The sequence below is a fragment of the Lytechinus variegatus genome, chromosome 10 (genome assembly GCF_018143015.1).
Source record: "Lytechinus variegatus isolate NC3 chromosome 10, Lvar_3.0, whole genome shotgun sequence".
Taxonomy (NCBI): Eukaryota; Metazoa; Echinodermata; class Echinoidea; order Temnopleuroida; family Toxopneustidae; genus Lytechinus; species Lytechinus variegatus.
The window spans coordinates 29,624,084-29,639,217 of record NC_054749.1 but is presented as its reverse complement, the minus strand read 5'-3'; the positions used below and the strand labels follow the sequence as shown (position 1 = coordinate 29,639,217).

General features: G+C 34.7%; 1 protein-coding gene across 2 annotated transcripts; it reads right to left on the bottom strand.

Annotated features, from left to right (window-relative positions):
• LOC121422430 (2-oxoglutarate and iron-dependent oxygenase domain-containing protein 3-like) lies at window positions 1-15,056 on the bottom strand. Of its 2 annotated transcripts, XM_041617468.1 has the most exons (9): window positions 14,874-15,056; window positions 10,842-11,053; window positions 9,981-10,056; window positions 9,645-9,687; window positions 8,624-8,688; window positions 6,585-6,644; window positions 4,792-4,945; window positions 3,780-3,903; window positions 1-2,996 (listed from the first exon to the last, which is right to left on the bottom strand). In XM_041617468.1, the coding sequence occupies exons 1-9, from the start codon at window positions 14,999-15,001 to the stop codon at window positions 2,857-2,859; spliced, it is 1,002 nt and encodes a 333-aa protein (XP_041473402.1). In that variant the 5' UTR covers window positions 15,002-15,056; the 3' UTR covers window positions 1-2,856. The 2 variants fall into 2 exon arrangements, with proteins under 2 accessions (XP_041473402.1, XP_041473403.1); XM_041617469.1 differs by lacking the exons at window positions 8,624-8,688; window positions 9,981-10,056.
• Window positions 15,057-15,134: the final 78 nt, after the last annotated feature.

Here is a 15,134-nt window from a genome sequence, read left to right as displayed (position 1 = left end):
TCTGTGTTATGCTTGTTGGATTTTTCTCTTTTTATTCAAATCAACTTTATGTTGGGGTGGACTTTTCCTTTCATCATGTCTTTGGCTAGTCAAATCAATACACATTAACAATGTATGTCATATTCGACCCTTAGCGATTGCATGTATTGCACAATAATATTTGCATGACAAACAGAAAAAAGATGGATAGTACTATCATCCACAATTCAATGGCAAAACAAGTGTAGATCAATAAATGTCAATTATACCTATACATACACAATTATAAAGATGTATTTTTTCTCCATGTTTGTGATTGGTCAATTTAGTTCGAAACCAACATGGTACACTGTATGAAATCTTCTATTTCATGAAATTACAACATTTTTCAATTTCTTTTAAAAAGTACACGGCCTAGTAAAGGACTTCTCAATGTCTCAATGTTAAAATAAACATATTTCCCAAGATTACATTTTATAAGGGAAAAGACAAATATACTTACACCATTAAATATACATGTATATTTTAAAAAGTTTTACTTTCTTTACTTCTCTCACTATCCCAGATTGTCCATATAAGGGAATACAATGTTGTACATCATAAAAGTCAATGGAAAATTTATAAAAGAGCTGTATAATCCACTTCCTCACAACCAATCTTAACTTTCATAGGTAAATATGAGTACTCTCAGGGAATGATGATTTTGAGAGAAAGGCTTTGTTAAAATACAGAACTAATAATGGGAGTCTAGTCTGAAACCCAGGTACGCTGGAAATCATGAATATGGATTAGCACACAATCATGTTCAAGAGTATCACAACTACTTCGAAAAACAACTATTCAACCTGACAAGAATGCCAAGCTTAGTTTGCTTGTTTCTCAGCAAATAATTTCCTCCGATTTATTTGGCACATATTTTCTTATTCAAGCATAGAAGCACAGCTGCTGGTACTTTGTTGAGTTCTGTTTAAATTCATTTTATGATCGTTATTCTGCAATCAAAAAATGGTACTCAATATCAAATCAAAACATGCAACAGCTTTACGTAAGGCACAGAAAGATAATGACGTCATTTCACATTGACACTATGCTGGCAGACAAGATCAGTTTCCAAGCCATCTGTCAACTGTTTTTACTGTTTCAAATACTAGCCACTAATTCAACTCATCAAGAGGTTAGCAGAAAGTTCAATGATAGTGATTTAATGAATGCACTGAACACTCCAGCTGAAGCCTGGGTTAATAATAGTGCAAAATGGAATAGAGGATATTTAGAGGGTTCCATGACATTTGCTCCAGCGACAAGCCATATCTAAAAACTAACCTCCAAAACTAAATAAACTTGAATCCTTATCTTCACATTATTCTGAACCAAAAACTCTATTACAATCCTAATTTACTCTAAACCCTATACTCTCAGATATGACCTGAGTAAATATAGCGGGAGCAAATATTGTCACCAGATAGATGATACCTATAACATACATTTTGGGGGAATTAATCACACCATCAATCATGGATAAAAAAAAATCTATTCAAAGTAATCATGGATAAAAAAGCTATCCAAAGTTCCTTACTGAAATATCTGATTACAAAATGTCCAATTGTCTATTTTTCCCCAGAGGACATAATACTGTTATGCACTGTAACTGACCAAAACATTGTTGACCTTACACAGCCCCTCAGAATGACAGAAATCAATAAATAGGATGGATGAAAAGAAGGGATAGTAACAATTAGGCAATATCACAACATTTCAAAGAAATCATGAACATGGGGCAATTAACTATCAAAATATAACAGAAATATTAATAAACCAAAAATTCATCAAAAAAATGAGCATCACCTTTAAATTGAAATATCGTGCATAAAACTTGCTTTTAATTTATTAAACAGAAAATGGAGACTTATATATCAAGGTAAATGGTATTTTGCCTATGTTGTCTACATATTTATTGTTACCTGGTCATCTAGGTTCCGTTCAGATGAAGTAATCTGGCTAGACTTGTTTGCTCAGTGGCTAAATCACCTGATTTAAGACAAAGTCATTTGTTTGATTTCTTTCTAAATCATACCAATGGCCCTACACTCTAGGACCCTCTGCCTTGGACACTCAGCATAGTTTGGAATGGATAAATGCAATTATGTATAGAGGAGTCACCCCTAGACAGCATTTTGATATTTGAAGCAGGGAAAGGCCTAAGCTACACATGGCATTTTGTCCCAATAAATTATGGTGAGCCACAAACACTTCAAATCATTTTAAACGTGTCACTTCAATAATCACCTGGAATGCCACTATATTAAACATTTTTTTAACGAAAGTACATTTTTACCCAATCTAATCTAGATTATCAGAAATACCATTTTTTTGTTATTTCAGCAATTATTTACGGAATCAAATTTAGTGCTCCATACTCCAAGTTTTAATAAAACCATTTATAACTTCACAAAAAGATTTAATAAGAAACACCCCCTTGGTAAATTATTAATTTAATAGCCAGCTGCAAGTGCCCCAAGGAAGTCATTCACATGGCTATTAGTAATTTATAAATGATTGGATTATGAAGTGCTTAGTTCTTTATACTGAGTGTTACTGCGATCAAACTGTGGCAAAAAAATTTGAATTCTACATCCAAATATTTTATTATTGCTGTGATTGAAAAAAAAATGTTTAAACCCACTTGGCCTACCAGTCAATTCATTCACTTTTTGGTGATGTGAATGAATTCATTATTTTTTACTGATGTGATTGAATACAATTCAAAATCTCACATGGCTTGTCATAGTCAATTCATTAGTGAAGGCAATGTATCTCCTGGTGATTTATTGCTCGCTTTGAGATGCTTGGTCACATGACTGATCAGGTGATTATATGTTAGCTGCCCATTTTAGGATACTGGATGGCATGTTTCTTGTCACAGGTAAAAGAGACGGTGATGGCGTATCGGGTTCCACTTGAGACTTTCTCCACAAAATGGGTGTTCTCAGAGCCAGAGGTAAAGAATGACAAGCGACCTGGGTGATTAATGTACAAAAGGAATCATATTCAATATTAATGCACTTGGAGGCTACCAGCCTGGGCTCCATTGCATAAAAGTTTAATACCATTATGGCAACTTTGCCAAGCAATGGTAACTTGCATGGCATCCTTGATTTTGATTGGCTGTTGATCATCATTACCATATTAGTTACAATTGGATAGCAAAGTTACCAGAATAGTAACTTGTATGCAATTGGGCCCTGGTCATATATTATACTGGATCAAAACTATATATTTGAACAAAAACTTCTCATAGAAACATCATCACTTCTAACAAGCAAGAGAAAGATTTGTCCACTGATGGATTTCAAGACATTGCTGAATGAAAATCTCAGTTACAATTCATTAGTGCTCATATGTGTATTCAGTTTAATTGAAAATGCCATAAACACAAGCAGATTGAGAAGTACAGTATGGACAATTCATTTCTTTATTCAGTTATTCCTTCAATGAGCAGACTCTCTTTCTGAACACTTGTAACCCACCATCCCTTTACCCTGATTACACAAAAATAACATTCCATAATTTCTTGCAATGCCCCACAAAACTTGAGAATCCACATCTAGTCAGAGTTTCCAAGCCTACATATTATAATATAATAACAATTTTATTTACCGCAAATTGCCTCTAAGCGGTTAAGACTAACTTAAGAGAAAGGAAATATGAAGTATGAAGGAAATAGAAATAAATATTATCAAATCTGTATCATTCAGTCAGCAAAATATCAGGATTGGCACATCATGCTAACAACACCTCACCTAATTTTGGTTCTACCGTTGAATTTGCTTTTTCATCAATGAAGACAAAGCGTCCTCCTTTAAAATCTACTCCATAGTTGGTCAGATAGAGCAAAGATGTGTAGTCAAATGTCTCATATGTTTTCTGTTTCAAAGAGGGAGAAGACAAACAATTACAGTCGGAAATTCAATTTATATTACAATTATTTCAAATTTCAAATTTTCCATACATTTCATTCCCAGGAAATACAACACAAAAATAATGATTTATGTGTATATAAAGCAATCAACTACAAGTAAATTGGGATTACCATAATTAATCCTTTTAAACAGGCATGATATTCCCCTCTGCAAAAAAATCTGAAAAATAGTCAAGGATCGCTAAGTCACCGCCACGGTCGGGGTTACAAGGTCTTGCATAGTAAAGAAATCGAAACTGATTTTTCAAGGTGAGTCTGCATAATAGTGTTATCATTTGACTTCAAAGAGCAGTAAACACAGCATGAGAATATTCTTGGGCAAAGGAAAGCACGTAAAAACAAAAAGTGGGTCTCCTCTGAAGACCCACTTAAATTAACATATCCAACAAAAAGAAAACAGACTGGAGATAGAACATTCACTGTTGCATCCTCTATGGAATGGAAACAAGCTCCCTCTTGCAATAAGACAATCCCCAACAATCAAGTCTTTTAAGAAAGTCACTTAAAACTCTCTTGTTCTAGGCAATTGCCTTTATTTAATATGTCATTCTGATTTTTTGTTTGTATCTTTTATATGTTAATTGAAATTGTGAGCGCTTTGGGCCATTTGGGAAAAGCGCGTTATAAATATTGAGTATTATTATTATTATTATTATTATTAAATTATCTAAAAAATCGAAATTCGGGTATAAATCAGGAGAATATCATGACTGTTTTAAAATAGACTTGCTTTTCAGCAGTTGTAATCAAGAGTGACCGGGGCCCTATTTCATTAACAGAATATGCCCCAGTGTAAAGATGGAAAATGCAAAATTTCAGCAGTCATTTCTCACCTTATCAACATGTGAATGCCAGTATTCATCATGTATTGTTTTAGCTTTCTTGTTGTTCATCCTTGAGAAGAATGTTGGATGGGTCAGGTAGAGTTTCTGAGCAGGGATCTGGAACCGAGCTGCTATGGCCCTTTTGATCGTATCTGCTACTTTCCTGTGGTAAGGGGGAGAAATAGAAACCGTCCATTTTGAAAGAGCAGTGTTGGTTGATCACATGACCAAGTCAACTGCTGGTCCCTGTAAAACAAAGACTTGCGATGGATTGCAGATAGGAAAGCAACATTCCGAATGGTTCCTGGGCAGTATTTTGGACAAAATATGTATACATTGATGTTCTGGATTTCATTTTGAAATCTCAATTTAGCAATAAGTGATTGATTATAAACTTTTATGTTGCATAGGATGATAAACTCAAACTTTTCTTCATTTTTTTCCAAAATGAAATGGTAGGCCTATCAGATTTAGTATTATCATGATTATGTTTGGAATTATTCAGGATTTTTCGCTTACGCTTTAGAGATTGGCCCCAACCTAATATTTGTAAACTTGTGCATGTATGAATAACTCTTTTTCTTTTTTTTCTCTAATATCTACCCCAACGTTGTCTGTTATCATTTCATATTTCTTTTTTTTATATTTTATATGTCTATGTTATGTACCTGTTGCATCAAATTTGTATATTAAGTTTTACACGGGGTTTTACACTTCTGCCCTGCATCGACAGTTATGCGTCATGATCTGGGCGTATCTTAATTTTTTTTATTATGTTTTGTATTGACTTTGTAAATTTCTTTCCTTTATTGTGATTTCAATAAAATGATATCAAATCAAATCATTTTCTTTTAGAAATGAAAGCAAACTCCAGGGGTGGTATTCTGTAACTCTGTCATAACTTTTGTCATAAATTTTGTCATTTCTCTCCGAGATGTGACACCGCTATGATTGTCACAAATCGGTATTCTGAACATTGTCTTTTCCCTGTCATATCTCTCAAAGTTCCCACCCATCTTTTCGGAAGCAAACCAATCAAAATCATCGTTAGTTCCCAGTTGGAGCCCTTCTAGCCAATAGGAAAGCCCCGTGGCCAGTAGGGCGTATCCCCAAAACAGTTGCTGGCATCGCGCAACTACGCGAATGTTGATGCGCTTAATTACAAAGAGAGACAGGGAGCTGTGAAGAATTTTAAAGGAGAAGTAGAAAAGTAAGGAAAACAGAGAAAAAGAGGAGGAATAAATATGTAGGGCCTAACTAATTGTAGCATGAAAAAATAATTTTGAAAATTGTCATGGAAGATGAGTGAAACTAATACCACAAGCTAATCTAAATTATATAATTATTTGCTTGACATTCAGTCGGAAGGGTATCGGGATATTTGGTACTAAAAGATATGACAAAATTTATGACTGCTACCCCCCTGTCATAACTTTTGTCACATCTTTTGCTTGTATAAAAGGATTACGCGCATTTAAAGCCGCGTATTTTTGCTGCGCGCTAAAGAGAAGAGACAAAATTTATGACAATTTTTGTGACAAAAGTTATGACATCCACCAGAATACCGATTTTGTCATATCTCTGAGATAAGATAAAATATGGAGAAAAGACAATGTTCAGAATACCGCCCCAGGTGTTTCACTATGCAATTCATTGCACCGAAAAGCATGAGAGTGAAAAAAATATAAAACCTCTAAAATGAATAATTTTTTATTTTCAAAATGCAGAACAAATTCAGGATACAAAGCATCATAGCAAATGGATAAATTAAAGCAAACTGATACATTAAAACAAAATCATACCTGTATAGCTTGATATCCTCAGAACTAAAAACATTTCCTAGATTGTTGTGTTCAAGGTATCTGTGGAGACAGAGAAAATGAGAGGGAGAAAAGGGGAGAGGGGGGAAGGAGATTGGAAGGGAGATCAGGGGGAAGGGGGAGAAAGAAGGGGAAGGGGAGAGTAGGGTGATAGAGGGAGAAGGGAGTGATTGAGAGAAAGAGAGAGTTAAATGTATTCAAATATGCCAATACTATCTTTTTTTTAAAAGGACAAGTCCACCCAAACAAAAATTTGATTTGAATAAAAAAAAAAATCCAACAAGCATAAAAATTTCATCAAGCATGAAAATTTCATCAAACTCAGATGTAAAATAAGAAAGGTATGACATTTTAAAATTTCGCTTAATTTCACAAAGTAGCTATATGCACATCCCTGTCACTGTCAGTATGCAAATGTGGGAACTGATGAATTCACTCCCTCACTATTTCTTTGCATTTTATCATATGAAATATTCTTTTTTTTTTTTGCTTGTCCTGTAAAATAAAGTTTTATTTCTTCCTGAATATTTGGAATTATCATTCTTTAATATTTTATGGTTCAGTCAAGTTGATCCTTACTGTCAAATCTGTAAAAATTGAAATATTGTTTAATTCAAACAATAAAAAACAAATGAAATATTGAGTGAGGGAAATCATTGATTCTCTCATTTGCATGTGACTAAATTGTGCATATATAACTATTTTGTGAAAAATAAGCGAAACTTTAAAATGTCATAACTTTCTAATGTTACATCTGATTTTGATGAAATTTTTAGCATTATGCTTGTCTGATTTTTCTATATTGATTTAAATCACCATTTTTCTGAGGTGGACTTGACCTTTCATTAAAATTCATGTCTTAATTTTTTCAGTTTGTATTCATTACATGTTGCATCTTGCTAACTCTGGCAAGTTTTCAAAACAACTTCAATTAAAATGAGTACTTGCGGCATAAGATTTAAATATGTAATAAAATGGTTCATGTGGAAATGAAAATAGAAATACAATTCAAATACCCAAGTGCATCTTAAAATCAGGGTGAAATTGCTTCTCATCACATTAATCCTCTACAATGTTCCAACATATATCACAATGTGATTACATTCTGCATTTGCATCATGCAAAATATTCATTACATTTCCCGAAATACAGTTTTTTCATGATTCTAGTCAGATATAGTTCATCTGAATTGTAATATCTTGTTTAAGAATTATATGATGAATTTCTTGAGATTTGATATAGGTCAGTTTCAAAATTGAAACTTTATTTGAAATTGAGTGGCATAAATGAGACCCATCACTGTAAAACAACCAATAAAACTAGAGAGTTAATATTCTTTCTCCTGAAAGCAGACATTTCAAGCTTTCCAATAATCCTCCACCAGAGTTCCTAGCATGATCACATCAATTACTACCTTTCAAAAGAAAAGCCATTGATCTTCAGAACAATTGAAAGCTGGTAAAAAGTTGCCTTTCTTCAACCAAGCAAAACAGGATGTGCCATTGTTAATAGAAAATGGCATGAATAAGGGATGACCATTAATTGGGTCACAACTAAAGAATGAGACTTCCTTGTATTCAGAGACTTTAACAGGAGGCAACAAGGTGTTTCATACATATTGCAAATACAAATAAAGCCATTCTAAAGGTGACTAATCCTTTGAATGTGGTAGAATTCTAACATAACTACATTTCTATACAAACAAAAAAATCAACTAACTCCATCATTTTTTTCATCATGATATACCTGACATTTTCATCAACTAAAAGGTCATTGTAAAAGAAGTCAAATTAGTTAATCAAGTTAGGTTTGGTGCTGTTCCAATACACAATCTCATTGCCTCTCCCCTAGTCTAAAATTCAGAATGTGCAGCATGGTAACATTACCTTTTTTTGCTACATATGGCAATTTTTCAGTTATCATAAAGAGACCATAGCTTAAATTTTTGGGTGCTGTTCCAGTACACTATTCAAATACCTCTCTCAAACTATGATCTATAAATGAAATGATTATACACTTACTGATAGATATTGATAAAAGAATCTCCTTTTGATAAGGCACCGGAATGAAGGTCAAGAATAGATGCCTGAAGAGAAAAAAAAGCATAGTAATGCAAGCTTCTCAATAAATCCAATGATCTATTAACAGGGTTGTGAGTGGTCACAAATAAAAAGATCTGAAAAAGCTGAAAAGTGTTGAAAAGGTCTAAATCAGAAAGAGCTCCCATACTGTTTGTACAGAGAAAAGCTACAAATAAGAAAATCAAAACAAAAAATCTGAAATCATCTAAAAATCTGAACTCTCACACCCCTGTATAAAGTGCTAAATAAAACCCCAGCTTTAGCATGACTGTGAAAGTATCCCCTACTTACACATTAACCCAAAAGCATTAATGATAGCAAATGTGAATTTCCTTGTTATTTGCTGAGAGGGAAAAGTGAGATGATAAACTTTAAAATTTTGTGTAATGTACCTGTTTTTTGTGTTTTTTTTTTGCTAACCTCCTGCCCCCTCCCCAAAAGAAAACACTTTCAAATAAAATTAAATGTGATAAAGACAGAAAGGTAACTTTTCAGAATAAGGAAGAATTAGGGCCTCAAAGAACAAGGTTAACTACTTGACTGTTCCAACTCGATAATTTCAAAAATAATCTGACCAAAATCAATCATTCCCATATTCTAAAACAGTAACAGATACTTCACTACAAAAGCAATTGTTGCTCTAAATTCTGACCATGACAAGAATGCAATGCTGAACCAAATGCCCATACATCTTTATTGTTATTTTAGTAACATGAAAGTTCAGTCTAAATATATATATATATATACACACATTCCTAATCTTAACAGCATTGCAAACAATTCTACATTGAACGTCTGGCACTTTTCTTAAAGGTTCATTTGGAATAATAGTATGCAGACTCTTTGATTCCTGATTAATGTAAGTGCGATCTCACTAATATTGAAACTAGAATTTTCATTATACAATAAGATGATAAATAAAATCAAATACATATCAAATAAACATTCAATATTCACTCACCCCTCCATTAGACCCTCCATATGATAATCCTTTCTTAGCAACTCTGTCAATGAACAAAATATAATACAGAGAACAATAAAAGTATCTAATAGACAGAATGAAATAAAATAAGAGTTCATAAAAGAGAAGGGGTATAGGAAAAGAAGGAAGAAAGAGAGACAGACAGCTAGAGGATGGACAGACAGTAAGAGAATGGGAGTAGGTATCTTGAAAAATAGATATAATTATAGATATCCATTATAAATGATATTATCATAGAGTTACACGATCAGCTGATATTTTTATTTTAGACTTCTACTGTTTAAACATGGCATTGAATCAATGATTTATACTTACTCTACTAACTGTCTAGCTTCTTTTTCTGAAACAATAGTATCCATGACACCTCGCCCACATACCTTTGGAGCACATTCTATTAAAGGGGGAAAAACAAGAAATGATAAAACTAGGATTATGAGTTATAAATACTCCTGGACGTTTGATTGTACTTCATGGAATTGAGAAACGATAAAGAGATCATGGCCTGTGACACAAAGGTTAGCAATTAATTGCAGATTTGAAAGAACAATTCTGATTGGTTCCTAGTCAGTCTACGGAACAAAATTTGCATGTAATCATAATCTTGATAGGCCATTTCATTCAGCGATTAATCGCTATTAAAACTTTATTACAAGGGGCCATATCATTGCAAAATATATATTTCAGAAGAAATGTACATGGACAAGTTTAACTTGTATCTTAATTTATTTGTTGAAGCATATTAATATTGGAGAGCAGCAAGTAAAGTGCGTAGAGCATTTCTAATTGATTACGCGCAATATAATGCTGGAGCCAGGCTTGCCTATATCCCTTACAAATGCCCTAACTTTTCAGAGCAGAACAAAATATGATTCCAACATCTCTATCTAAGTGCTGTCTATTCTGAGCCGATCTGCACATGAATTTGCTAATGGTAATGTACAGAATGCTTAACGATAAAAAAATATATTAATTTTGTTCCCAAAAATGTGAGAATAAATTATATGTCACACTCTCCTTGATATAAGTTCCCGACTTGCCTCAGAAAAAGTTCCAAATTCTCAAAAGGTTTACAGAAATAATTTACAAATATTATTTCATTTACACAAATAATTAAAAGTACTCTATAATGAGTTACCCACATGAACTCTTAAAAAGCGGACCATGTTATCTGTTTACCTGGAAAACTTGTCCTGTCTGCCTCAAAATCGTCTGAACACTTGACGTAGATGAATTTAGCAGGTAGAGTCTCGGTCTGCTTGGCAAATGGTTTCAAGGTGCTCTGATCTTGGCCAAAGTAAAGATGAGCCCCTACCAGAAGCGCCGCAATGGTTGAGAGCCTGATGAGAATCCTACGACCAGTAGACCTGTACTTGGATGGAGGATCATTCCTGAATGTGAACAATTGAAGAAAAAAAAGTAGCCTCAGAGTTTAACAACTTGTCAATATCAGCTGAGGACTACAGATACACTTATGGTACTTTGTAATATGAATATCAGCAGCCACAACATCTAACATACACAGTAAGTCTGCTAAAATAAAACTTGTTAAACTTTAAATATGATGTATAGCCATGCATTATTGCTTTGACAATTCAGTGTTCTTTACTTTATTATAACACTGATGGACTTCCAAAGTTGAGGTAGATTGGTATTTGGTACAACTCTTTGGAAGACATGATGGTCCAGGTGGAGCAATGCTGGAGAGTAGGCTGTCAAAACTGGTCGATTTCAGACAACCAGTTTCTTGCTCTGCAGCTATTATTGGGGAATGGGTTTAAGTTTCTGAGAGTGAGAGAAACTTTAGTATCAGGCATGCATCCCCTGCCACAGAATAGTAGAGAGAAGCTGTTGGTCAAGAGAAGTAGCATTGGTTCCTCAGGAGAATTTTCTAGCTTCTACAACAAGGGTTATTCCAAAATTTTCAAAAATTTAAAAACTTTAGTATAAATAATTATTATCATAATCAAGATCCAAATTTTATTATTTGTTTAATAATTATTCTTATCTATAAATTGTTCTTCAAGACGGCATTTTGTAACATCGCTAATCACCAAGCTACGTCATAACAAAAACTTCAAGGGTCAAGCCTAAATTTGCGGTGTTTACGAATGGATCAAGGGATCCAGATCTACAGCTACACGAGATGGGTCTGGTAAGAAACCTCTCATTTTTCATATTCATACTAACAATATTTTAACCCATACGCATTAGGCATATGAAGGTTCATAGATAAACAAAATCAAGAGAAACAAACCAATTTCACCCTCTAATTCTAAATATGGATTTCCTAGGGAAATCCAGCCTTGTATACAAGTCTCGCTTAAGCTAATATGGCAACCATTTCAAGGCTCCATGATGAAAAAGTATATGTAAAAATATTTCAAAATATCATCACCGAGTCCTTTTAAGTTTTAAGGCTAGATCCGCCAGATATAAATCCCTGGCTGTCAAGGGCGGAAATCTCTCCCCAAAGGACCAGTTTAAAAGGTAGGGGGGCCAGGGCCAGGAAAAACTTGACAAGCAAAAGAAAGAAAAAAGGTTATAATGTCATGTAATGTAAGGTCATTTCGACCAAAATTAATTTGATAAGCAGAAAAAAAAAGGTTATCACCCCCAAAGTTGCCAAAAATAAGGTTATCTCACCTAGCCTGGAGGCGTCTGGGGAGTGAAAGTCATATACTGTACGTATGGTCACTCCCCTAACGCCTGGCGCTCGAATACGTAGGCTCCCACGTACCGAGGGAAAAGGCAACTATACAAATGCACCGATCTGCTAGTTACGTTTAGAATCTGAGGTTAACACTTCTGTACATGGGTAAAAATATTGGTGGGCAACGTTTGGCAAAAAATGTATAGTTATGGTTAAAAAATATTGCAGAAATGAGATAGAAAATACGTATTTCAGTGGTTGAAGCGGGACATTTTAGCACTTTTCAATCTAGCACCGCTCATGATTTTGCCGCCCTCTATACGCATCACGTAACTAGTTTGCATTAACAATGGATCAAAGATTGCAATGACAACAAATGTGAGTAAACTCTCTTCTACTTTTATTTTTCTATCTCATTTCTGCAATATTATTTAACCATAACTATCCATTTTTGCCAAACGTTGCCAACCGATATGTTTACCCATGTAGTGATGTACAGGTACAGAAGTGTTAACCTCAGATTCTAAACATAACTAGCAATGGCAGTTTGGTGCATTTGTATAGCTGCATTTTCCCTCGGTACGGTCGTGGAAGCCTCTGTTTCGAGCGCCAGGCGTTAGGCCAAGTAAAATAAGAAAGTAGTTGATTGTCGTCGCGCGCATCACTTTTGGCCGCCGCATGAAAATTTTTGCTACTTACTATTTTCTTAAAAAAATAAATAAATAAAAAAAAATTGGGTTGCTTCTCGTCCGCGCCATCTTCCCTTTTTGATTGCAGCATCAATTTTCTTGTTATTAACTATTTCTATGGCTGCTGAATAACAAAAAAATTCACAAGATTACTCTGGGATCCGTCTCTCGCAACTTCAAAAACAATTGCAAAGTCCGATATCGCCGTAATTGCAAGAAAGAAAAAAATTCTGATTTGGTTTTTTATTGGAATTTTGAAGATACCTTCATATATTAGCCAGGAAATAATGTTTGCAAGTGACGCTACGGTCTGCTGACTCTGGCGCGGAGTCACATGGAAAGACGTGATTGGCGTTCATTCGCCTGATGAAGCCAACAGCGGTTGGTGAAACGTCGCGACGACAGAGAATTGTAAGTTAATACTTTCAATTTTCAACAAATTCCAGTAGATGATTCAATTTTTGACTGTTATTTCAAGATTACTGGATGAATCATAATATTAATGAATGTTTGCAAACTCGGATAAGATCACAGATTTCTTCATTTTTAGTGCATTTTCGGGGACCCCGCTTACTGAATCTGAACTAATCCGTCGCGTGCTCTGGAAATATGGCGCAGATAAATCAATTCTAATGACGTAATTTGTATTTCAGCTGGGTTTTTTGGTGAGTGATAGCGCCTGTACTTAGATGTGTGTTACGGTGATTGTGTGCTTGTGACTCTGTTGGGTGAACTGCATGTGTGCTAGGATGAAGTGATTGACTGTGCTGGCGTGACATGTGAAATGCATTGAATTTTCTGGTGAGTTTTCTAATATCAGGAGGCAATGCATCGAATATTCAATGAGGGATTTAATATTCAATATCAATTTTAAAAATGAATAAAAATTGAACAGTAGTATTAAACATTATGTAAACGAACAAGCAGCTGAAAACTGCGATGCGAAACCATGCCCAGAGGCAGAGCTAAAAATGAGATTGGCTCTGGAAAATTGAACAAGACTCCATGGTAATAAAAAGAGACCCCCCATGCATTTTTTTACCCTTACATAAATTAAAATGTTTAAATTATTCACTTGACATTAACATTCTGTTTGGCAATACAGTATCAGTAAACATCAGTAATTAATAGATTTTTATCGCACAATACATTTTCCATAGATTTCCAATTGTAGATATTTATACATATATAATAATTAATATATATATATTTCTACTCATTTATTATTAATATTGAGTATACATCGATCACATAATTCGAGCTTGAGATGGCCTGACAATCATTTGAATTAAAAATAGCAAAAAAAATAGTAAATAGTAAGGACCTCCCTCATCACTGATGTCAAAAATCGGGCCGAGAAAATGCCTCCTTGTTCTTAAAAAAAATAGTAAGATAGCAAATAGCAAGGACCTCCCTCATCACCACTCTCAAAAAACCCGGGCGATCAACTACTTTCTTTTTTTACTTGGCCTTAGGGGAGTGACGTAGAAGACTTCACTCCCCAAAGGCCAAACGCCTCCAGGCTAATCTCACCCCAAAAAATACCTGTTTTAACTTTTATTTCGATTTTGAATGTTATTGATGTATTTCTATTTCTTCCCATCATAAAAGAACAAAAATTGTAGGGGGATATTGTGTCGCCCCTACTATTTTGGGTAGGGAGGACGCGTACGCGTCCCCTCTGCCCTCGGATTTCCGAGTACCGGCTGTTCAGTGCCGCTTTGCAGCGGAACTCGGAGGTAGAGCGGAGCCCCACATGAGCCCCGGCCGCGCCGCCATGCAGACCAACAACCAATAAACTAGACACGAAAGCAATCAGGTGGGTCAATGGTTGAGTTCTGCCAACATGGTACGGCAGTCTATACTCGCCTTTTATCTTGTAATTCTCCGTGCGCATCCACATCAGGATTCAAATTTTTGTCATTCGAATCATTTTTCTTTTTTCCCTTTGGGTCTTGTTGCTTTTTGGAGCTCACTTTCCGCTTTTCAGCAGGCATTATTGACTTCTGTTCTTATCTACTTTAATAATAATAGTTTCCCTTCCTCTGGCTCTGCTCTACTGTCGAGATTAGACGTGAGATCCAGGCACTGAACTGATATGATAAGCATGATCAAATTCAAATATCGAAT

Coding starts and splice junctions, on each gene's coding strand:
- LOC121422430 (XM_041617468.1), bottom strand. CDS start 15,001: ATGCCTGCTGAAAAGCGGAAAGTGAGCTCCAAAAAGCAACAAGACCCA. Junction 11,054..14,873: donor GGAGAATTACAAGATAAAAG/GCGAGTATAGAC, acceptor GTTCACATTCAG/GAATGATCCTCCATCCAAGT. Junction 10,057..10,841: donor AGACAGGACAAGTTTTCCAG/GTAAACAGATAA, acceptor CCCCTTTAATAG/AATGTGCTCCAAAGGTATGT.